The sequence below is a fragment of the Neopelma chrysocephalum genome, unplaced genomic scaffold (genome assembly GCF_003984885.1).
Source record: "Neopelma chrysocephalum unplaced genomic scaffold, ASM398488v2 Primary Assembly neopelma1_82, whole genome shotgun sequence".
NCBI lineage: Eukaryota > Metazoa > Chordata > Aves > Passeriformes > Pipridae > Neopelma > Neopelma chrysocephalum.
This window is the reverse complement of record NW_020897744.1, coordinates 3,747,317-3,772,050: the sequence shown is the minus strand read 5'-3', so window position 1 is coordinate 3,772,050 and position 24,734 is coordinate 3,747,317. Positions and strand designations below refer to the sequence as shown.

The 24,734-nt window shown below is 51.4% G+C and overlaps 2 protein-coding genes across 5 annotated transcripts in view; both read right to left on the bottom strand.

Moving 5' to 3' along the window:
* The window catches only part of LOC113971184 (NADPH--cytochrome P450 reductase), a 29,253-nt gene extending 15,966 nt beyond the window's left edge, over window positions 1-13,287 (bottom strand). The window contains exons 1-3 of one of the 4 annotated variants that reach the window (XM_027690816.1): window positions 13,224-13,287; window positions 10,816-10,948; window positions 558-750 (exon numbers count right to left, since the gene is read on the bottom strand). In XM_027690816.1, the coding sequence (XP_027546617.1) occupies window positions 558-736 (179 nt within the window). In that variant the 5' untranslated portion in view covers window positions 737-750; window positions 10,816-10,948; window positions 13,224-13,287. Of the gene's footprint in view, window positions 1-557; window positions 751-6,012; window positions 6,182-10,815; window positions 10,954-13,223 lie in introns of those variants that run through there. The other 3 variants (XM_027690817.1, XM_027690819.1, XM_027690818.1) reach the window with 3 other exon arrangements.
* A 2,284-nt stretch (window positions 13,288-15,571) lies between these two features.
* On the bottom strand, window positions 15,572-23,118 carry RHBDD2 (rhomboid domain containing 2). Its single transcript, XM_027690831.1, has 4 exons — window positions 23,006-23,118; window positions 21,499-21,900; window positions 21,007-21,157; window positions 15,572-16,107 (listed from the first exon to the last, which is right to left on the bottom strand). The coding sequence occupies exons 1-4, from the start codon at window positions 23,073-23,075 to the stop codon at window positions 15,951-15,953; spliced, it is 780 nt and encodes a 259-aa protein (XP_027546632.1). The 5' UTR covers window positions 23,076-23,118; the 3' UTR covers window positions 15,572-15,950.
* Between the last annotated feature and the right edge of the window lie 1,616 nt (window positions 23,119-24,734).

Sequence of the window (24,734 nt, the reverse complement as noted above, 5' to 3'; positions counted from 1 at the left end):
CAAGGATTTCCCTCTCCAAATCCAGTCTCCTGATGCTGCAGTAACCTGGCATCAAAGCAAAGCAAGCTTCACAGGAGCTGCCAAGCAGCTCATCCCAGGAACTATCTCCCAAGACTATTTCTTTTCTTCATAGCCAAGGGTAGATAAGATTTCCGATAGGAAACCTGCTTAAAAGCAAGTCCACATTTCTCCAGATTTATCTAAATGTGAGTTTTATCAGAAAAAAACCGAGAATAGCCAAAGCAATGCTTAAGAGTTCTGAAGTACAGCCAGAGGGTTTCCTGCCTTGCCTTTTCCTGCCTTGCTTGGGAAAGGCCAATTCCCGATTCGGGCCACACGGTGGGGTAAGGCAGAACTGCAGCCTGGCTCCTCCCCCGGGATTTCTGCATTGGGAGGAGAACACGCAGCTCAGAGGAAACGTGAGGGAAGAGAAATATCTTTTGGGACCAGGTTCCCTCACCAGGGGCCTCTTACAATCCAGCTGAGCCTTCCAGGACTCATCATAAGCACGACGGAAAGCTCCACTCCCGCCGCGCTGCCTGAGAGTTGTTACTTACACTGTTTGCATTTTGGGCAGGTCAGGGACTTCCTCCTTTTTCTTGCGGAAAAAGAACCAGTAAGTAAAGAGCCCGGTGATGAGGGAGATGAGGAACACGTCTGTCATGCTGAAGAGAGAGTCCTGCTGTGCAGTGCTGTCGGGAGGGGAGAGGTTTGGGTCCATCCTGGCTTCCCCCATGACGGTCAGAGGCACTGTAAGCAAGGAAACACAAATGAGCACCAGCGGCCACACAGTGCCATGGAAGAGCAACAAGGGTCCTTCAGAAAGTGCTTTTTGCTACACATTTAGTCCTGGGAGCACAAGGCTGCCCAACAACATCTTTGGAGAGAGGCCTTCCATCACAAGACTGCAGGATCCTTTTGTGTCCCAAGGTGTCACATCAAGCTTTTCCCTTCCTGTTGCATCTGTGCTGATCCATCTGAAGTGATTTCTGCTCTCCCTCTACCAGCCACATCACAGCAGTCCCACAGGCCAGCCAGGGAGCTCAGCCTGACTCCTACTAAAGCCACAGCAAAACTCAACAGGGACTCATGGCCACCCTTTATTGAAGCCCTTACTCACCACAGAGCCCCTGGAGTGCTACTGGGGGAAGACCCCACTCTTCCAGCCACCCCACAGATCTAGGGCTTCCTCCCTCCTTCCCACAAGGTGACAGGATGCCCTGGACCCACTGTTGTGCTTATAAACCACAGAGCAGGACTGTGGCATGAAACATCTGTGATCATCCCCACCAATACTACAACACAAAGGATGAACACTTCTGATTTAAAATCCACCTCCATTGCAGGTTGGATTTACTAACCACCTCTTTGTGGGGCTCTGGTTTCCCAGTCCCCTCCACTATCTCCCCTGGTTTAACTTCCATCTCCTTGAATTATTGCTTTCCACTCACCAGGGCAGAGTTTAAGCAACTTGTGACCCACCCAAGGCCATACCCAGAGTCTGTGGTAGCACAAGGATGAGCACCCAGCCCTCAAATCCCCAACCTACGGCCCTATGGCCCCCACCCTTCCCTTGGAGATCCACCCATCACTCCCTCCCTCTCTCCCACTGCTGTGCCAAAGCTCTGAACTCCTCTGACCCCAGTCCAGATCACAATATTATCTCACCAGAGGCAAGGACGCACTCTGTCCAAGTAAACAGATAATTAACTCAGAACTTGATTTGTAAGGGCAAAGTGACTCTCTTCTTGTACTTGGGCACCCTGCCAACCCAGGGGACCATGGACATTTGAACTTCCACACAGAAAAGTGACTCAGAGCTGTGGTGGTGCCACAGGAGAAAAAGGACGTGTGCCATGGCTGAGCAGTGAAGGAAGAGCTAAGCTGTGACTGGCAGAGGAAAGCTCCCAGGCAGCTTTTCTAGAGGGGCTGAAAACAGCAGAAAACTCCAAGCCTGTTCCTGGGCTGAGAAATAAAAGTGACCAAAGTTTAAGGTTATGCTAATGCATTCAGGAGCTGGGATGAAAAGGGAAGGTGATACTTAGGGAGACCTAACAAGGGAGACCAGGTACAGCAGAGAACCACCCCTTTTTGTTACCCTTAAAAGGAAACTCCAGCTCCAGAGAACACGAAGCCTTGTGCCACAGCACACCAGCTATAAAAGGTGCCCTATGGAGCACAGGGAGAAGTCCACAGCAACCTGGCAGTGATCAGAGACAGGTACTCTGGCAACCCAGGTAGTGCTCCACCCCCAAAGAAGTTTAATTTGGTGGAGAACTTGGAAAGTAACTATATTACAAAGGGCACTAAAACACCACTGGCAAAGCTTCCCATTAAATTCCCAGAGATGACACTAAGGCAGGGGGTTGGAAGAAAAATGTGAGTGATGTGACTACAGACAAGTAAATTGCACATTCCTCTCCATCAGGCAGGTCACCCTGTCCTCCCTCCTTGCAGACAGGCTTTCCGTCACTGGATCTCGGAGCCAAGCAAGAGTTGGGTGTTATTTCTGTACAGCTCTAGACAAAACTATTAGCCAAAGCCCCCACAACTGGAGCTTAGTTGCCAAAAAGGCACAGCTCACAGCAGGATCCCTCTCCTCCTTCTTATCTGGTTCCAGTAAATCACCAAGGAGCTGGTCTGGCAACCGACACCAGGGGAACATGCTGGTGGGGGAAAAATATTGCTGGTTTATTGCCTTCACTCCTGATGAAACCCCAGAACTTTTATTTATAAGCCCTTCTCCTCTTCCTCACTGCCACTCCACCTCACCTGTAGGAGGATCTCAGCCAAAACCTGCCAGGAAACCCATCCTCTCCTTGTTACCTCACTCATCACTTGAATTGTTCATTATGTCTCCAGCAAAGAAGAGTTGCTGGTTTCCAGGGAGCCTCAGCTGCTGCCCATGCACAGCACAGACCCCCCTCTTCTTCAGAGATGGAGGAAGCAGTGCCAGACACAGGCAGGAGGCTGCCTGGATAAACATCTCCAACACTGCAAGGTGGGTTGGTTTTTTATCAGTGCCAGTTTCCCCTGCCCAAATTCCACGAGGGCAGCCAGTTCCTCTCACACAGGGATGGCCGTGTCAGTAAGATCATCCTCAGCAACAAGCCTGTGTTTCACCCACTTTCCTTGAAAATCCCTTCCCCAAGGCACATGAGGCAATGGCAAACCCTTGCCCAGAGAAAACCATGAATAAAAACAAGGCTTGTAGGAGACCATGCTAAGCTGGTTTTGGGCAGAAGCTGCACCTCCTTCCCTTCTGAGCACCAAACCCAGCACCCAGAGCAGCTGAGCCCTAGGAAAGCCTCCTTGCACAGAGCACAGCAGCCTCCCTTGTCACAAACTGCATGTGGAGGAGAGTTCCAAGCCAGACACATCTGTGGTGAGCAGCAGCCAGCCCAGAGTGGAAGGCACACAGGCTGCACAGTAATTCCCTCCTGGCTCTGGATAGCTCAGACATGGATATTCACCACCTGCCTTCACACAGGGCAAGGAGTCTGTGCCCTCCTCAGCAAGGTGAGGGCTGTGTCTCCAGCCAAAATTCATCACTGTGCCCAAATCAGCACAGCTTCAGGCCTCCCAAGGCAGAGGAGACAAGCAGGAGCCAGAGGGGTTTGGCTTTCTCAAGCCCCTGGATGTAGCCTGCTGTCCCAAGCAGTGATGCCTTGGAAAGAGGCATCCTCAGGGAGGCAGCTCCCAGGAATGCAGCGTGGATGGATGTGGGGGTGGAAGCTGTGCTATCTCCTGGCCTTCACCACACTGCAGCTCTCCAGTGCTTCAAAGGGGAGCCCTACAGCTGCAGCCAGACCACACACTCACCCCCCAGAGCCAGGGAAGAGAACCATTTCTGGAGGCTTCTGGCTCTGGTGCGCAGAGCTCTTCTCTCTCCATAGCACAAAGATTATATGCTGACCTCTACCCCTGGAAGGAAACATGGTCATGGTCTTGTGATGGAAGCAAAGACACAAAAACTGCTTTAGTTTTGATGATGGGTTCCCTCTGGTCTTGTCCATTTAGTTATTCAAGTCTCATATTCCAGGTAAAGGTTTTTCTTTTTGCTTTCCCTTCACCATCCCGACCCTGGGGAAAAGGTTTGCTCAGACATAGCAAAGGATGTGAAATTAGACCTCATGCTTCTTTTTTTAAAAGGTTGTCACAATTCAGGAACTCACTTCACCCAGCACAGGAAGATTATTATTCCTCAGTTTATCTCAGTCTTACCTAGTTGGCTGCAACAATTATTTTCCAGAAGCAATTTTCCAGCAATTCAATTTGAAATACATTTTATAACATTCTAACATCCAGTGAAGAGAAACCTGACTCTTACTTGAAATTTAACTACCCTGGGAATTATGCAGCCTCTGGAAGGACCCTAATAGAATCAGACCAGGTTTCTGAAGGGGAAAAGAAAAAAATTCATGATGCAGAAGTAAAAGTTCCCCTGACAACAGTTTCAAGGGTGGTCATTTTATCCACAGTGTTTATTATATCTTCCATTAAGGTAAGACAAGACTTCCATATCCCTTTTTTTTTGTAATCATAGCTCCAGTTCCTGGATCCCTGTTTATGCACACAGCAAAGCAATCACCCTCAGCAAGATGTGAGCACAGAGAAGTCACAACATTCTGAAAGATTGCAATCAAGCAATGCTGTGTTTTAGCTCAGCTTTTCAGCCCCTGAATGCAGCTCCTAAATGTGTGAATCTGCTTAAAACATGGCAGCTCACAATCACTCAAGTCACCGGGGACCTTCCCTGCACATCTCCATGCTACCAAACAGATGCTCTTCATAATCATATTAAAAAAAAAGTATTCCTAATTCTCACGCACATATTAAAATATATATAAAACCAGTATTGCAACAGACAAGACAGGATGGGGAGTGCTCTAAAAGCCAAATGATCAGCAACCCAAAGGGATCTATTCTCCCCCCTTGATCTTGCACACAGAGGATGGTGCAGCAGATGCCTCCAAAAGCACACTGGAGCACAGCACCACAGTCATGAAACGTGGCTGTGAGGTTTCCCCTTCTGCAAACATAAGGATGTTTCTGCAAGTCACATTGTAGTATCTCCTAGTGACCAAAGAGCGCTGGCTCTGAGGCTGAGTTGGCAATCTGGGCAGGAAGTTGGCTCTTTGTAAGCCTGAAGTAGACTTTTCTTTTTTTTTTTTTTGCAGTGGAATGTCCATGAGGAGTTTAGATTATTTCAGGACAATCTGACTTTTCAGTCTCAGACCAGGACTGCAGCCTGTGACTCTCCAAAGACGAGTGACCAAGCTGGGCTTGACTCTGCCCTGTGCCACCATCAGCACACCACAACCTGCAGTGTCAGCCTTGGTGAGAGGGAAAGGAGAAGGAAGAATGCTGACCAAGCACAACTTGGGACTGCTTACCGCTCCCACCTCTGATAAGTGATCCCCAGGCACCAGCTGTAGCACCAAACAGCCCCCAAGATCAGCCTAACACAGCAGAAAGAGCTCCCCAGGATTCCCACACACCCTACGGATGCTGCCTGCCCTGGCACAGGGCAGCACAGAGGCTGCACCTCCATCTCCAGTGCCCCTGAGCTTATTGAAACACTCAACAGGAGCCAAGCATCAGCACCCTTTGGACCCCTGCAGATAAACACAGGGGCTGCAGGTAGAACCTCTGTTTTGCAATAGGTGCAGGAAAAAGCCCCACGATGACTGAGCCAAAGGGGAATTGCGTGACAAACGTGTGGGCAGTGCCATTAGTCACCCTCCGCCCGACACTGGCACTGGTGCCAGGCTCCATTCAAAGGGAACTCAGCAGGGTGCAGGCAGCCAGAGCCTTCCCAGCCCACAGCAAAGTCCAGGCTGTCTCAGCTGAACACCAGCAGGGACAGCAGGTAGTGGTTAGAAGTCAAATCACCCCTGCAGCAACGAGCTTGACTTGTGTCTTGCAGCAACACCTTCACGGTGCCAACACGAGCCCTGGAGCACCCATCTCCCCTCCAGTAGTCCACTTATCCCATTCAGCAACACTTACCAAAGGACTGCAATCCAGTTTCTCAGAAACAGGAATCCATGCAAGTCACCACCTCTAACAGCAAAACACACTCAAAAAGCCACTGGCTCCTTCAGACTGGCTTTCTCCAGTTCAGACTCCCGGTAAGAGCCCCGCACAACCACACGGGGAAGGGGACAAAAGGGCACTGCTGGTAGAGGCAACTTGGCAGAGCACCCCTCGTGCTCCCTGCAGCCACGTGATGATGACCCTCATGTCCCTGACTCAGCACAGGCACTGCATTAGTGAGCACAGAGGAAGCGTAGCTGTCACGATTTCCAGTGTTGGAAGCCCTGCGTGGCTGGGAATGTCAGCATTACCACCAAATCTGCCAGACCTCTCCTTCTGATCAGGAGGGACCACCCTGAATTCCACAGGTGCAGGTGGGTGGGTGTGAGCAGACCTCCCTTCCCACCACACGCCTTGTCTGCCCCAGTGATGGCCCCTTCTCTTGTGCTGACCGTGGCACAACACAGAGCAGGCGGGATCAGCCTTGAGAAGAAGCCTTAAAACTGGGCTTTTAAAGTGGGAAACCAGTTATTTCCACTGGCACCATGGCACAGCCCCAAAGACAACTTCAGGACAGAGGGGAGACACATGACAGAGATAAGCAACCAAACCAAGTGAAAACTCCATCTCCTTGTACAGTGCTGACCTGCAGCTCAAGCCTTAGAAACAGCAGAAAAGCAGGAAGATTATAAATAGAAATTAAACAACTAAAACACCTGGGAGAAGAAAAGAAAGCCACTCTCACAGGTCTCTATTCCCAGGGCACCTGCAAAGCTTGTGGAGAGCTGGCACAGAAGGCAGCACCAAAAGGAAGCTGCAGTGGAGGAGAAGGAAGAAGCTCACAAACATGAATGCAGTCTTGTGACCAGCAAAGGTTTCTTCTTTCACCCACTAATGACACAAGACAGGCGGGTCACTGACTTGTGTCAGGAAGAGGAGCCCCACGGACACAAGGCCAGGAGGAAGGAGAGACGTGGCAGCAGCAGAAGGAGCAGGGCTGTGGTGCAGGTGGCATTTCTGCCCAGACTCCTGTGCCTGGTCTCCTCTGAAACCCACTGCAGCGAAGACTTTCTGCATGTTTGTGTGTGGTATTAGGCCAGGAGACTCTTGAGGCAAAACCAGATCTTCTCTCTCCTCTTTTGAGTACAAATGCAACCAATTAGACTAAGAAATTCTGTTTACATCAGCCTGTGCCAGTCTCAAATTAGCTCTTTTCCCCTTCCTTTTTAGTAAAAGAAGACCTGGCAAGGAAAGCGGTCCTTTCCAAAACAAAAGCAGTCCATGGAAGCAGGCGCCCAGGTTATTTAACATTGGCTTCACCAGCCCCTGGACCAGCCTTTTCTCCAGAGCTCTGACATGTGGAGATCACATTTCCCATCAATACCAGGATGTATCTGGCCAGATAAATGGCTGTGCTTTTCTGGTCTGCACAGGCTTCCTGTTTTGGGTGGGATCCCCACACAGATGAGTTCCTGGGCTCCTGGGGAAGGAAGGCACAGTGGGAAACCTCACAGCTTCCTTACCCCAAGAGCCTCAGTTGGATCACGGGTTTACCATGGAATAGGGCTGGATGACAAGCATGAGCCAGGGTTTGGCTTTCACTAGGCATGAAGGTTCCCTACACCTAGTGCTTCCCTATCACTTTCTTCCCACATATTTAAAAAAACCCCAACAATTTCAGCACATCCCACAACTTCCCATTAACCAGCAGCAGCTCAGTAAGGAAGGGTGAAAAGCAGAGCCTCACACAAAGCCAGGAAAGTGCCTCTGTGCACCACCACTAGCTCAGAATTGCCAGTCTGAACTGAGGTGTTGGCTGCAGCAGCACCTAAACCAGGGAAAGGAACACAAAAGCTGTTGGGTTTTCTTGTGAAGCAAAAGTTATTCTCACTGTGCAAGGTCTCTTCTACCCAGACCCTGACACACCGGCTCAGACATTGGCAAAACTTCTATTTTAGACACAAAACAGATGTGGAATGCACATCAGTCAGTCTGGATCTTGAAATACTGCATATCTGAGCTTTCACTGTCATGCTTCCACATTATGTCCTTATTCAAGGACAGCAGAGCAGCTGCAAAAGCAAGGAAGAGAACAGGAGGAACAGCTTTACTGAGGCAGAAAGCAACTCTATACTGTGGGTGTACTGAGGTGGGGCTCAGTAAGACCAGCACACTGAACCAAAGGATTTAGAGGAATTATTCAACACAAAAATTAATTCAAACTTGCCAAGCTGCCTTAAAAGAAAGCAACCCAGAATTACTAAATTTGCACACTTCCTTTCACCAGATAAAAGCCTGTCTCTTGACCTTTAGACAAGGGCATGAGGCATCTCACCAGCTGAGGCACCTGAACACCTTCCTTCACACAGATTAACGTGAGCCAGCACAGAAAAACAAGAGTTCAGGGTTACAGGGTAAACAAAACCTGAGAATGGCAGGTAAACTGACCCCCTTGTGAACCAATACTGTTCCCCAGTTTCCCCTCCCAGGGAGGGACAAATCCAGAGCACCACACCTCAGCCATTGTTTGAAAGAGGAACAGGGGTCTCACTACCACCAATATGCAGGAGCTGGGACAAGTCTGCAGGAGTTTTAAACCACCCTCTTGCCAGGCTAGGCTGCAAAACCTCAGCAGCAGCCCATTCAGGTGCGGATTTTGCATGGTTCAGGTCCTGCTGAAGATGTTTTTTTAAGATCAAGACGAAAGATGGTACTTTTTTCAGCAGCCTCTTCTGCAAGTGCTGTGCCCTGTGCTGCCACAGTCATGGCTGGAATTTCAGCTCCTCCCAACAGGCAGTTTGCTCACCCTGTGCCTGAGTTTGTTGAGGGTTGGTGTGAGTTTGCCCGCAGCCTCTACAGGGAGGGAAGCGCTATAGATGTAACCAGAGACTTTGACCTCTTCCACCAGGAAGAGTGTGGACAGCAAAACCCTCCAATGCTGTTCTCCTTTGGGAGGTTTCCTTTGAAACCAACAGCTGGAGGAGCATCACAGGGACATTGTTAAAAAGATCTTGCAAACTTTTAGGGACTGTGAAGACCCTTTGATCAGAACAGTATGTTTTGGGGATTTATTTATTTAAAGAAAACCAAGCGCTGTTTGTGTGGAGTCAGGACATATTGTATTTATAAGGCAGCTTTCCTCTGAGGATGTGAGAGCTTTTCAGACATTACAAACCTGTCTCCTACATTGCTGTATGGGATGGAAGTGTGTCTGCATGATCCTTACATCCCATGGTAACTCTGGAGGAGAGCTGTCCTCCTGCTCTGCCTGCCCTGTCAAAGGGTGTGCAGTCACCCTAGGACCCTCCCTGCCTGCCACGGAATCTGGATGCAATCTAATCTGGATTTCACTTTTTTGAACATCTGTGAAATTCAGGCAACTTCCCAGCCCAGCCCCTGCAATCAACCACAATCACACGCACTAGAACATCAATTCCATACCCAAAATGGATGTCCTCGTGCCAAAAAGGGACACAGGACATCAGACAACCCAGGCAATAAGAGAGGTCACAGGCTGAAAGGCTGATCCCAAGCTGCAAAAACCACAGCTCTCCAACTCTCCAGCACAATCAACATAAACAGAAGATAATTGACACAGGATTTTTCTTTCCTTTTGTAATACAAGCTGCTCCTCTTACCTCCTGAAATTATGCACAGAGCCCTGTTACACAATCAGGGCTTGCACAATCCTTGCAGGCATTTTATCAACTTGCTCCTCCAAAGCTTGGAGTTAGCTGGAACTCAGAGATGCAGCAATGACCCATGAAAGGGGTGAAAGCCAGTCAATTGATGTGTTTCACAAGCAACCACGCAGCAAGACCCAGTGTACTTGCCAGCACCGCCAAGTCGGACCTACCAACTCCCTGAGCCGGTTGCTAAACCTTCCCTGCACACTTCCCATGCACTGCCAGAGCCAGATGTCCCCAAGGAGAAAAACCCCACCCCATCTTTAACTCCAACCCTCGCCATCTACTCCTCCACACAGCAAGAGAGGAAGGTAAATTAGTCAGTAACTCTACAGACATGGCTGATAACTAAGCAAAACCACTACAATAATCTGCCGCCACAGGTCAAACTCGACCACTCTTTGGACTTGTGGCCCTACAGAAGCCACCAGAGATGGCTTCTGGTCTTTCTGGATTACGTGAGCAATCAGCAGCACACAATCAGCTTGAATGTCTACTTGGGGATAAGCAGCAAGAGATTACGAGCAGCCTGTAATTATTTGTTCTGATCTATGAAATCTCAAAGCCTATAAAAAAGGAATCTTGGCAGAGGTGCACCTGTCACTGCAGGGCTGGTGACTCACTCTCCACAATACCGTGGACAAAGTAGTCCAATCACTGGGATCAAACGATCACATTGGGAAAGCAACTTATGCAAGTTCTAAGAATTGTGTTTTTAGAGGCGGGAGAGTCCACGTCAGGAAACAAAACAAAGTTCAGTGTCCGCAGAGATAACTGTGGGTGGTTTTCTTTTATACCAGAGGAAAGGGATGGGGAGGAAATGGCAGGAGTGAAGACCTGAGCAGGGAAGCCTTTTCCCTAGTCCATCAGAACTGAGCAAACACATAATCTTTGCTGCATCACAACAGGTAAAGGAGAGAGCAAAGATCAAATGGGATTTCAGTCAGACAAAGTTTCACATGTTGCTTTTGCTGAGGGTGAACTGGGTGAAGAAACCATCACTCCCAGCACCCACTGCCAGCCACCCTACCAAACCCAACTGCACCCACAGACACTCCACAACCTTTGACAGCCAAAAGAAAGGGGTTACCTTGCACTTATGTATCTGCAAGCAAGTGCTGATGGGGCCTGTGAGCTCCAGCACAAAGGGTGGAGAGCAGCAGGGAAAGCCTCCCCCGAGACAAGACAAGTTCTGGTCCTGTGGGCCCGTCGAGCTGCTCCAGCTGCTCTGGAAGAAACAAAATAAAAGTTGCAGAAGGCACTTACTTGCTCAACCCTGGCTGCCCACAAGGCACCACCCCAGAGATTGTTGACTGAACAAGAAGCACCTGCACAGTGATGACAAGCAAGAGATTTTTCTCTGTCACAAACAGAGCAGGACTAATTAACAGAGGGTTAAGTATGACACTACCCTCTCCATCCTGCCCACTCTTCACCTCACTCTCCAAGGCTTTCACACCTGAAGATTAAAAGAAAGCACTCAGTTGTGTCAGTTGGTGTTTCTTCCTGTAGCACCTGTATCCTCCCTGTTTTACAGAAACCTGTTTTGCAAATGAGTTCTCATGCACCATCACATCCACATACAACACTCAGACACACTCCATGCCGTGCACACCCTGGTTCAGTGCAGTCAACCAGCACATGATGCACCTGAAGAAAAACCTGTGCTGGGACAATGCTGGGTCCTCCAGGAAGGGTCTGGCTCACCAGCCCTTCCCAGACAAAACACTGATTTCCTCATCTGCAGCACGTTAATCACCAAGGTACTTTGCATATCGGGATTTCTCAGAGAATCAGAGAAATACTGGAAGAAAGCCCCAGGCAAAAGGGATGTGTGCATCCCTGCACCCCAGTCAGCACAGCTCTGCTGCCTAACAAGACACATGAAACCCCACAGCTCCTCTCGACAGCCCACACAGAGTGTAGAGCTCTGTGTAAGAGGGGATGTCCCCACCAACGCTATCACTGAGGCACTTCCAGAATTCAGAAACAGAGACCTGACCCTTCCTTGTGCTTTTCCAGCTTCTCAACTGGATGTATGTTTCTGCTTTTTAAAAGGAGCTGTAGAGGTACAAACCCAAATTTCACTTTTTTCAGACTCACATCAGAAAGCCTCAGTGATCCCTCTTCTCCGTACACATTCCACTAAGCATTCCTATTTCTTTTACACTCTGAAAGGTAACCCAAGGTCTAAACACTGACAGAATAACACACGTTCCACCAGCAGTGCTTACTCCTGTAAGACAACTTCCTAAGAACTAACTCTACACTGATGACTAACTCCCAAAACCGTCATCCAGGTGTCTTCACCCCCTCCAGCCTTAATATTCCCATACAGGGGGTTTTCCATTATTTCCTTTAACAAGTACATTCCCTAAGTGAGTAACTTTACTCTCCCAAGCAATTTCATCAGGAAAAGACAGGAGCAAAGAGTCTTCCCACACCCCAGCAGCTTATAAAGTTAAATAGGTGGAACAACAGCTAAGCAGCCCAGCCTGCAGCAAAGGTGTCAGTTAAATGCTGGGAATAACGTTCTACAGGGAAGTGCCAGAAAATTAAGCTCATTAAAGGCTTTTAACCAGCAACAGCCCGAGGTTGGGTAAGTCTGAGCAACCCTTCAGTGCTGTGGAACGGAGACAGGGCAGACATCACCTCCCTCCCTGGCTGCCCACCCTGCCTCACACCCCCTTCTCAGCCCCACCACGGGGTGCTGGTCAGCCCCCTGCCCCACAGACCCCAGGGAGCCAGGTATGATTGGGGTACCCCAAATTACAGGGGGCCACTCATGCCAGCCCCCCCGTACAGGGGGTCCTGGTCACACCAGTCCCCCCAGTAACAGGGTGCTCAGTCACACCAGACCCCCCAAATAACAGAGGCCTCTGGTCATCCCAGTCCCCTTCAAACAGGGGATCCAGTCACACCAGACCCCCCTAAACAAAAAGGGGGTCTAGTCATCCCCATCCCTGCTAAATAACAGGAGACCAGTCACATCAGACGCCCCAAATAACAGGGAAGTCTGGTCATCCCAGTCCCCCCCCAACACCCTGAATAAGAGGGACCTCTAGAGACCCAAGTATCCCCCGAAAGACAGGGATCCAGTCACACCAGACTCCAGATACCAGGATGACCAGAGGGTCATCCCAGTCCCCCCAAATAAAAGAGGGTCCATTCACATCGAACTCCCCCCAAATCACAGCGGCACCACTCACAACAGCCTCGCCATACGCGGGACCTCAGTCATCCCACTCCTCCCTGTCACAGGGAGCCAGCCACACCAGTTCATCCAGTATAAGAGGGGTACCCCCGTCCCGCCCCGTGCCGTCTCGTCCCATCCCACCCATCAGCGGATGCCCACCCGCCCCTCCCCACCAGAGAAGACACTAGTGGCGGAGCCCAGCCCCCCCTCAGGCACAGGGGACCCCGGAGCCCACCCCTCCTCATCCACACGATCCCAGTACCCCGCCAGTCCCCAGTGTCGCGCCGGAGCCCCGCACCCACCGCCGGCCCGGCCCGTTCTGTGCCCGGCGGCTCCCGCAGCCCCGGCGCGGCCGGCACGTACCGCGGACCGCACCACTCGGCCATACGCGCGGGGGGAACACGCTCCGCCCCTGCTGCCCGCCAATAGGCTGCGAGCGCGCCTACCAAAGGAGATCCCCCCTCTGCGGAGGCGCATTGGTACGGCCCCAGGACGGCGGGGTCTTAAAGGGACAGGAGCGCTGGGGCGGGGCGGGAGGAAAGGTGGGGAGTCGGGAAGGTTTGGGGCAAGGGTTGGGGCAAGGTGGGGAGGCAGCAGTGCAGCCAACGTTGTATTTGGGGGATGAGGGTGGGGGCCAGAAGTGGTGTCAGAGTTCAGGTCCGGTTTGCAGTCAAGGTGGGTTTAAGGTCAGGGCTGGGGTCATGGTGTAGTCATTTGGGATCACGGTGGCGTCATGGGCTGGGGTCAGTTTTGGACACAGGCTGTGCCTGAGCCAGGACCCCCACACCCAAGAACCCTGTCTGTGGCCACGTGTGGTGCCTGTGTGCACATGGTGGTGCTGCTGTGGGACCCCCCAGAACCTCCCAAGGCCCCTGCCCTGGTGCAAGGCCCAAGGGGCGTCAGGGGACCCCAGGGTAGAGGCTGGAACCTGATCACTGCCTCCCCTCCCTGGGACCGGGGGGGCTCCCCACCCAGCCAGCTTACAGCCAGCACAAGCACATGCTCCTGATTTAACCGCAGACCGCATGTTTCAAATGTTTTGGGGCGGCCTTTCTCTCAGCACTCATGCTGCCACCACCAGGGAACTGCACAAGCAGCTCCGGAAACATCCCCGGCAGTCCCAGCGGGACGTTTCGCAACCCAGACCACCAGACCCCGGGTCCCACAGACACGGAGGGACCGCTGCTCTCCTCTCTCCTTTTTTTGGGAAGCTGGGTCACAGCCAAAGCCAGGCACACGGCTCGCCCTGACCCCACTGAGCAGCCCCAGGCCATGTGGGGTCACACGGGACTGTGTCCCCTCCCTCATCCAGGCACTGGTACATCCAGAGTCACCATTCTGACGCTGTCACTGTGTTGGCACTCACTGCAGAGTCAATAAAACCCTCAGGGAAGTTGCAAAGTCCAAGCTGGGGCTGGCAGGCACGTGGGGGGCCACGAGGGGTGTGAGGAGGGGGCACAGACCCAAAAAGCACCAGCTCTGAGGCAGCGGTGCCCAGAGCTGCAGGAACACCCCCTTTCATGATGGCATCCAAGCAGAGGGTAGAGGGGTGTAAGGTCACCTGGGCACCACTGCCACCTGCATCAGTTTTGGGATCAACCCCATGGAATTGCCCTGGAGTGGCTCTGGTCTGTGACTGTGCCCTGTGGGGTGAATGGCCGCGGGTTAAAGATCACAGTGGCACTGACGGGACGGCAGGACAGTGCAGGCCCTTGGTTTGGGGTCATCCCATCGGGTGCCTGGACTGGGAACAGGCATTATAGCACAGCCTGGCCCGCTCTGTGCCAGCAGGGAAGGGGCTGGGGTCTCATCACACCCAGCCCAGACTCCCCCTGGGGGAAAAAGCAGAGCTCTGCCAGCCCACAGGGACCTGTTGGGTCACTGCTTTGTCACCACACCTATTTCTCCCATCTCTCCAACTCTCCTCTGTCCCCAGCACAGGCTGGGGCTGAGCTTTTGGCCACAGAACCCTCAACAGTGCCAGCAAACAGGCTGGGGCCCCATGGGACAGCCATGGAGGTGGTGTTTGGCAGAGTCCTGGCCCTGGCACAGGGATCCTGGTCCCCAGTCAGGGTAACTCCATGGGTATGCTTTGCCACGAATGAATGAGGGACAGGAAAGCAAAGGAACACACCTGTTTTTCCTTCAGCATCAATGTCTCCTGCCAGGCCTCCCCACTCTGCAGGACCCCCCCCTTGCTCCTTAATGGGGCAGCAATGCAGGTCCAAGTCGGTTCTGCTTTCCTCATGTACCCCCCATGCCTTTCCTCTTGCACCATAGTGGGTGCAGAAGAGCAGAGGACGGAGCTGGGCTCTTCCAGAGCATCCTTCCTGCATCAGGATGACTATCCCAAGCACAGGGAGCAGCTGGCTCAGCTCCCAGTGCTTGTCCCCAGAGTTTTGTCACTCTGCAGTGACCCTCTGAGGACAGGGGGTCAACCCAAGGGGTGTTCTGGACTCTCTGCACACCCTGATTCCGGGGCAGATGCAATCCTGGCACTGAATGAAGTGGCCTTTACTGGGAATGCCCCAGGGGCACAGAGCAACAAAGCTCCAGGGACAGCACGTTCCCGGGGGCAGCCATCCCGGGCTGAACTGGGAGGTTATTGACTTTTTTTCTTTTTTTTTTTTTTCTTCCTGCTTTAGGAACTTCCATTCTCTGTCTCCCCACCAAGGAAACGAGCTGGTACTGCAACGTGCAATGAGTAACATTGCTGGGAGCTCAGTGAGGCAAATGTCAAAGCCCAGTGAGCTGATGACTTTTACCTCCCTCTCTCCCAAATTTAATTCCTCTTCGGAGCCTTAAATACATTTGGAAATGTCTCATCCCAACACCTTCCCTCCCTCCCAGCAACTTCCCTTCCCTGGGCAAGGAGTTCTGAGTTTGCCACCAGCCCTGGGGAGCTGGGACTTGCTCAGACTCCACTGCTGGAGAAGCAGAAGGTCCTTGGCTCATTTATAAAACAGCGTTTCACTGTGAAACAGCTGCCTCAGGAAAGCAGGGACCAAACCTCACTAGAAAATAAATCTTCACAAACATCCATCTGAAGGGTACTGAAGGTACAACACATTGCACTGGACAAGCAGGTGCGGCTGGACTTGGACCAGCCCTGGGGACATGGTGGAAGATGCAGAGATCAGAGAGACCAAGTAACCTGCCAAGGTCACCCAGAAGCTCCTAAAAGACCTGGGAGCAGAAGGAAAAAAAGAAACCCAAATTGTGGGTTTGTCCCTATCTGGCAGGTCCTGCTCACCTGGAAGGCTGTGGCAGTTGTCTTGTCCCAGTATGGAAAGGTTAGTGGCTGGTGCTTGCTCCTTCCCAGGCAGGAATGTCCCTCCACTGCCGGGGCCAAAGGGCCCAGCTCACCCCCTGGAAGGAGGTTTGCTGTCTGTTCCCCGGGATCGGGGCTGTTCTGGCTGCTGGCAGTGACTCCTACAGGCCAGGGCTTCCTCTGCCACTACGAAACCAGGAAACTACTCCCTGGAAAGGCGCCATCCCTTTGACAGCTCTGCAGGGAGAGCGAATCTCTCATCAGATCAGCTGATAAGAGTTGGAAAGGAAAAATAACCGGCTTCCAGCGTTTTCCAGGGTGCAGTTCCACTTGTCCCCAGTGCGCGTCCAAAGCCCCAACCTGACACGGGCTGGCACCCATCAGCCCATCCCACAGATCCCGCCCCATAGATCCCACTGTGCCCAGCCCACCACCCGGAGGGGCACGCTCCACCTCCCCGTTTGAAAGCAAACCCAGAGACCACAGCAATTTGTCTTTCAGATTCTATTTCCAGTTCCCAATTTGGAGGTATACAACATTCATGACTGCTATCAATGCTCGTGGCCCTTCTCGAAAAATCAGTGATAAAATTCATAGGCTTACAGGCAAGGATTTCACAAGGAGGAAAAATCAAGGCACTAGCAGAGAGTGGAGTATCAACATTTCAATGTTATCTCTCGCATTTCTTTCCTGGTATTAAAAGCATGCTTTTAAATTCCAAACAAGCTCCTTATCCTGCTCTTGCTCCACACTAAACACATAACAATGCAATTGCTGTCAGCAGGAAAAACAGGACCATGAAGTCAATTCCATTTGCGATCCCGTGGAGGAGTGAAACAATCAGGGACAAGGCCCTCAACTCCAGCCTGCTAGAGAAGTGGCTGTACAGCAACAAGAGCCTTCCTCAGACACTGATGATGGAAAAATCAAAGGGGCATGGACTTGCTTTGGAACATGCAGCTGCCAGAGCTCCCTCTGGTCAGGCTCACTGGGAGCACAGAGGAGCCCTGAGGCTGTTGTGTTTCTGGGGACGGGTGAGGCACTGCAGGAACATCTCCAGGAGCAGTAATGGCATTTTGTGCTTCATGCACCACTTTTTTTTTTGGAACACAACAAAACTCTGAGCAGAGTTGAGGGCAATAGTTGAGATCCTGGCTGATTTACAGACACAGAGACAGCAGATTCCTCCTGGGCATGGCACAGGGCAGCAGCTACACAGCTGGGAATAACGCTCAAATCCTGGCAACTCAACCAAACTCCTTCATTACAGCCACACGCACCAAACAGTGCATCCTGCTCCGAATCCTTTGCTGAAAACTCCCCTCTCCCACACACCTGCCCACCAGCTCCCAAGAAAACAGAGAGAGATTGTGCTAATATTGGTGGGTGAGACTTCTAATGCTGAGCAGTGTGAACACCCCCAACAGCACTGCTACATTCCTTGGATTTATAAACATTTGCTCCACAAATGGCCAAAATTCATTACTGAAGAGTTTCCCACTACTTCCCATGCATCTGAGGTGGCCTTATCGACAAGTGCTGGTGACACAGGCTGAGCTGGTGCAGTGCTATCCTAAAATGAAGGCAACATGTTGATGCAGGCACAGACTGCAGCTAAGAAGGACTTTGAGCATTTTAGGGCTGTGTTTTGTGGTGGCAGAAAAGGGTGTTCTGTGTTCTATCCTCTTGCCCCACCTTGGTTTAACAAGCCCTATTCACAGCACTCTTTTAGCGGGGAAGTCACCAGTAGAACAGACATCTGTCCTCCTCCACTCAAATATTAAGTTATAAACTAAGGCTTTCCTGATTCTTTTGGGTCCTTGCTACATCACACCTGTAAACAAGACAGGAGTGTAAATGGGACACGTCCTTTTTGCTGCAGCCCAGTTAAACTCCAGTGTTTTGACAGTGAGATTCCCACCTTGACTCAGGGAGCTGGTGCACTGGAACTCCAGTGGCAGCGTGGAAAAAGCCAGCTGCTAAATGCAGCAATGAAAAAAGACTTCGAAAGGATGAGAAGTGCACAGAGCTGATACAGTCCCCACCCCCAGCAATATCAAAAAGTAAAAAAACAATTATAAAAGAAATACAATTCAGTTGTATTCCCTGTGCCAGGGAGCAAGGAAATGGCTTACATTGGAGCTACCAATGCATTCCAACAGTCACCCCAGACACAGCAAAGATGCCAGCAATGCCACTGCTGTGTGATCATCACAGAGTGGTCCTGCCCCTCTGTGAGTCCTGATGCTCCCTGGAGGATCAGTACACTTGGACTCTGGTAAATTCAGCTGCAACAGGAGGCCTTGTGGGTGCTTGCTGAGCACCAGCCAGGGGGCCCAGGCCTGCAGGTGGCTGTGGGTCAGTCGGGCACACACGCTGAGGGGGACAGAACGTGCCCAGCTGGCAGCGCTGTCCTGGGGAGGCTCCCACATGGGCCTGCCCACAACACTCTCCCCAGGCACCTCTGGCTTGGCAGTGGGAAGAATTGAGGCTGTGTCCTGCAGCGTGGCCCTGCTGAAATCCCTCATGTCCCGGCACACGGTCACGTCCCGGAGCGCAGCTGTGATGAAACCCCTGGCTCTGAGCATTGGGATGCTGCATCTGGGAAGCAGGAAGAGCTGGAGGCGAAGGGCAGCAGTAGCTTTGGGTGGGGTAAGTGCCTGGTGCAGGGTTAATCCTGGGCAGGAAGAAAACAGAAGGTTACACAGTGCTCAGAACTGGCATTGCCTAATTAGCGCTGGAAGTGCCCTGGGGGTTGATTTCCTCCTGACCAGCGCTCAGAGAGGTCACTGCAATCCATCAGAGGGATTCACTACAACAGAAGCTCTTATTATAAGCAGCACTTGAGTAAAAAATAGGTTTACTGGCTTCCCAGGACAGATGTTCCCACTCCCAACCCACACCATTTCCTCACCCAACAAGCGTGGTTCTTGGCTCCAGACTCTTTGTGCAAGGAATACACAAAAGCCAAACTTCAATGTGCTTTGAGATTCAGGGGCACATCCTCCCTGCCCTGTGAGGGACACATCTGCCAAGGCATTAATCAGGAGAAGTCACAGCTGCCAAGTGTTTATGAAGAAAACATAAAGGCCCTTGGTGCGAGTAAGAGCCCGGAGTATAAAGCAAAAAAAGAGAAGGAGGGGAGAGTTAGAAATTAAATTAATTATTCAGAGGCAAGGGCTAGAAAGTCTTTGCCAGCAGAAGGGATGACTCATCCAGCCAAAACAGGAGAGAGGCAATCTGCCTAGAAGCTGAAGCCTCTGGGACTTCAGGAGTGCTGCTCAGCCCACGCACAACACGCAGATGAGTGCTGAGAATCAAGGCAATATTCATGAATCCATGACTGCCAGATTCCCAGCAAGAACAAGAGACTGGCTCAGCCTGGGGGTTTCAGGCTTAGGTTTTTGGGTTTAAATTATTAATTTGATTTTGGGTTGGGTTTTTTTTTAATTTTATTTGTGGATACAAACATGATGCCAAAGCCTGGACCTCCTACAAACGTGTCCTGCCTGGTGGCAAGTTGATGCCTGAATCTTATGAAAATTTAAAAAGAAAACGAATCCCTAATTATTAAAAAACCAAAATAATCAACATGAAGCTGCAGAAGCACATACAGAAGTTGTATCTAAGACACAGACATGCAAATTTAGCTGCAGCAGTGGAAGCATCCTAGAAACACCTTCCCACGCCCTGTTGGATAGTCAAATATACATGTAAGTACCTTTATGTCACAACAGTCTGTGTCACCTCACCAAAGGAAGCAGGTTTAGACCCTGAGGTGCTGTGCACAGCAGGATTGGACTGATGCTGGCACAGGCTCAGCATGGAGACAGTCCCACCTCCCAAAAGCTGCACTTGCACAGGAAGGAGAGACTAAAAACACAAATGCTGCTGGATCTGCCTGCCCTCCCTGCAAGCACTCCCATGTTTGAGTGCCCTGATGGACCTGAGGGACGCTCCTGCTGCAGACAAGGGTTGGTTTTATGGCTTCCCCACGGGTGAGAGCAATGCAAACACCTGGGAATGCTTCCACTTCAAGTAAAGCCTTACAATGAGCTGAGGGCTTAAACAATACATAGAATTTAACCCTTAACAGAAAACTACCCTTCCTCTGTGAAGCTGAAATGGCACCTTAGAACAGGTAAATATTTGACCTACATTTTCAAGCTTTTTAGAATACAAGTGAGTTCTCATGGCTTGTGATAATACATAAATTTAAAACCACTCCTAAACGTCAGCCATGGGCCCCAAGGGTTTTTTTTCAGTAAAGCAACATTGCCTTGACACTGAAAACCTGCTGAAAGGCTAAAAAAGACCAAAAGGTCTACACTGAGCTTTTTAAGTGACACCCTTGATTTATAATGCTCTGCTCCTACATAGGTTTGGACACAACTCACTTCACAGCATTCCTGGGAGGCGAGGTGGGGCAAATAAAGATAGGGATCACACCCTAGGGAGCCACACAGCCAGGAATAAATGCCTTAAACCCTAATTCCAGGGCAGAGTTACACAACTTAACTTTCATGTCAGCCAGAGCTGCAATACCTTTGCATTGGTACACACACTGCCCTTGCAGCAAAGGAGAGGTCTTTCACCTCCATTCAGCTTTCACTAAAGACCTGGTTGAGTTAATGAGTGGTAATTTATTAGTCCCAGTAATGCCACCAGTGTAACATCAAAGGGTGACTCTGCCCCCTCCCACACCCACAGTATGAACTCAACAAATGCAATCCAGCTTTTAAAGGTGATTTAGAGCCTCCACTCACACTTCAAAATTCCCCTGTAAGATCTCCCACAGGAACTCCTGTACTTACTTGGTGCTGTCAGAGGCTCTTCTCTCTGCTAAGGACCCTGGCATGTATTTCAGCCCTGGGATCCTCTTCAGCAGAGTGAAAGGGAACACTCGGTCCAGCTTAGAGCCCACTGACTCCGGAAAATCCAGGCAGAAACAGTAGCCAAGACCATCTGAAGCCAGGAGCATGTTAAGGAGGTCTGCAGACAAAACACAGTCACTTCTAACACAGCCACACACAATCCTCCTCTCCCCACAAACCACTTTTCCTGGAGAATTCTCCCAGTTCTGCCCAGCACCACGTTCACAGACCATCGCCCTTCTCACTTCACATTCTCTGTGCGCACTTAAGTCACTGGGGAAGCGGAAGAATGAGGTGAAAAACCAACACAGCAAAGCCAGGGAGGGTTTAATGGAAACACCATAAAAGCAAGAACAAGAACCACAGCACCCCCTTCCCATCGCGAACCAATGATCCCACTCTGGCTCAGAGCTTCCCACTCGGAAAGGATACAGGCTTCCCCAACCAGGAGCCCAGACAGGTTACCCAGGAGAGAAGAGTGGGGGATAAACCACGCCACGCAGAGCACAAACCAGGGCACCAGCACCACTGGAACCCTGCACCCAAAAACCAGAGTCCTCTTCATCGGCGAGCGGGTGGTGGACACACCCAGCATGGCGAAAGCCACTGGCAGGAATCCTTTGGCATCTCCCACCTCCCACACCCGGGAGACAAGGGGCTCCAGGAGGAGGTAGAGGAGGGCAGAGAGCACAGAGAAGGTGATGGTGAGGAAGCAGTGCTTCACTGTGCCCACGTTCCTCTCAAAGCTGCCGGCAAAGTACCAGATGGCAACGGCACCGCAGGTCAGGGAGACCAGGTCTTCATAGACAAAGACGTAGGTGACCAACCTGTGAACTGAGCACAGACAGACACAGCTTTTAATTGCTTTGAACCACAATCACAGGCTTGAGCAGAGGGAGAGAGAGCCCACGGGATTAATTAATGGCTTTCCTTTCTATGCTGGTGTAGAAAAGAAGGAATTCAAGGCCTTTAAAACCAGGCATAAATAACAAGACAGAGTAAAACAAGTGCTATCTTGGGTGTCATAAACATATGGGCTGACTCTTTGCTGCTTCCTGGGAAGCTGCCTGGAAAAAAGCAGCAGCATCTGTAGTATATTTCAGTCTCATTAAAAGAGAAGGCAAGAGACATAAAAATAGATGTTATTATAACAATGATTTTGGCAAAAAACCCACTCCTTAAACTGCTGGAAGGCTGACTTTCCTCATCAAACCTCACACCTCAGAAGTGCTCCCAGGCCCTTTGGACAGCTGTTCTCCTGGGCATTCAGCAAGGATGGAGGCAAAGAGTTCTCCACCTCCCTCCCACCAACCTCAGTCCCACAGACAGAAAAACAGCAGTGAAAAACAAAACAACCCGTGGAGAAATGTGAGGAGATGGTGGATTTCACCCATCAGCTCAGAGAAACCACACACTGCTAAAGGAAATCACTGCACAGGGGTGAGCTAGGACACGGGAATTAAAAGTGTGATAAAAATCATCCTGGAAATACCAGAGGCACCGAGGAAAGCAAACCCCTCAAGATCCTGGAAACATACTCATACTGTGCCTAGTGTCAGAAATGGGGGTAAAGGGGAGCAGCCTAACATAAAGGGGCTGAGATGGATGCCCAGGTCAGGGAAGAGCATGGAAAGCGGGAGGAAAAAGGAGCACGGAGAAGTGGGACACAGGGGGAGCAGCGGGCTCAGGGAGGGGCTTGAGGAAGTGCCCAGAAATGGGGGCTGAGAGGAGGGACCAAGGGGTCCAGAGCAGGACGCGGGGATGGCCCGGAGAGGGAATATACAAAAGCTCCAGTGGAGATTTGAGTGAGACCGGGAATGCGAGGACACAAAGGCTCCGTCGGGGATTTGGGGAAGGTCTGAAATGGGGGACCCACGGAGGGGGGAAGACAGGGGGGACCAAGAAGGCAGTGGCTGCCCCGCGGGCGGCCCCCGCTCACCTTCCCCGTCGCGCAGGGCGGTGGGACGCAGCGCGGCGGCGGAGCGGGCGGCGGGGACACCCTGCAGCATCCCGGGCGCGGAGGCCCCGACCGAGAGCAGCACCGTGAGGGCGGCGGCGGCCGGCGAGGCCCTGGGCGCCGCCATTGCCACCCCGCGCGCCCGCCGCTTCCGGTCGCCACCGGAAGGCCTGGGCGTTACCATGGCAACGCCAGGCGCTGCTCGTTACCATGGAGACGCGCGGGGGTGGGGTTCTTCCCCCCCGCCTCCTTTTGAATTTTTATTTAATTAGTGGGGTTTTTAACTTGTCCAGAAGGGGAAAATATCCCCGTGGGGAGGTCTCGCTGGGAGCCTACCCGAGCTGGGTCCTGGTCTCCCCATGAGCAGCCGCCCTCAGGTGCGGGAGGCCCAGCCAGGCCAGTGAAGCCGCTGCTCCCCGCACCATGGGGTCAGGCTGCTGGGAATCACAGAATCACAGGGTCAGTGAGGTTAGAAAAGACCTGTGAGATCATCTAGTCCAACCTGTGGCCGAACGCCACCTTGTCAACCAGACCACAGCACTGAGTGCCACATTCACTCTCTCCTTAAACACCTCCAGGGATGGTGACTCCACCACCTCCCTGGACAGCCCGTTCCAATGTCTAATCACCCCTTCCGTGTAGAAATTCCTCCTGATGTCCAACCTGAACCTTCCCTGGCACAGCTTAAGCTTATGTCCTCTCATCCTGTCACTGGTTGCCTGGGAGCAGAGCCCGACCCTCATCTGTCTCCAGCCTCCTGTCAAGGAGTTTTAGAGAGAGAGAATTTCTCCCCTGAGCCTCCTTTTCTCCAGACTGAGCCCCCCAGCTCCTTGAGCCACTCCTCATCAGACTTGTGCTCCACACCCTTCAACTGGCTTCGTTGCCCTTCCCTGGACTTGCTCCAATCCCTCAATGACCTTCCTGAACCATGGAACTGGACACAGAACAAGCATTTCCTTTCATGTGTGACAGATGGAGATGGAGAGGAGTGTCCGCACCACACATGCGCCTTCCCACCTGTGCTGGAGCAAATGGAGGGACAGCCCTCCTCCACATCTGTGTGTTCAAACCAGGCTGAACCTGCATGAGGCTCATATTCTGTGTCTGTCTCCAATTTCCCAGCAATATTGGCTTAACTATTTGGCCAGTTTTAGTCAGATTTAGGAGAGGAATTGGCAGCTTACAAATGAAGATACCAAAGTTCTTGCAGGTGTCACAGATAGATAATGGAGTAGGGAGAACTTAATCTGATCCCTTCAAGGGAAATCCTTCGCTGTGGTCATGGCTTGCTTTACACACATGGTTAGCACTGACCACAACAATTGTATCTCTTCTTGAGTTTGTAGTTGGAAGAGATCTGGGGATGGAGCTGTGGATATTGTGGTAGAAAAAGACTATATTTGCACAAAAGGAGAAAATCTGTTGACACCATGCATCCCACCTGGACACGTTCCTGTGTCACCTACTCTGGGTGACCCTGCCTTGGCAGGGGGCTTGGACTGGATGATCTCCAGAGGTCCCTTCCAACCCCAGTGATTCTGTGATTCTGTGAACTCTGCTGTTTTCCAGCCAAACAGGAAGAGCAGAGGGTTCAAGGGCTGATGTCTTTTCCATATCCCAGCTTCAAAGTTTTTGAATGGGTGCCACAGGAGAGCACAGCACAGATCTATCAGCAGACAGACAGACACATGAGCTTGTAACTCTCAACTAA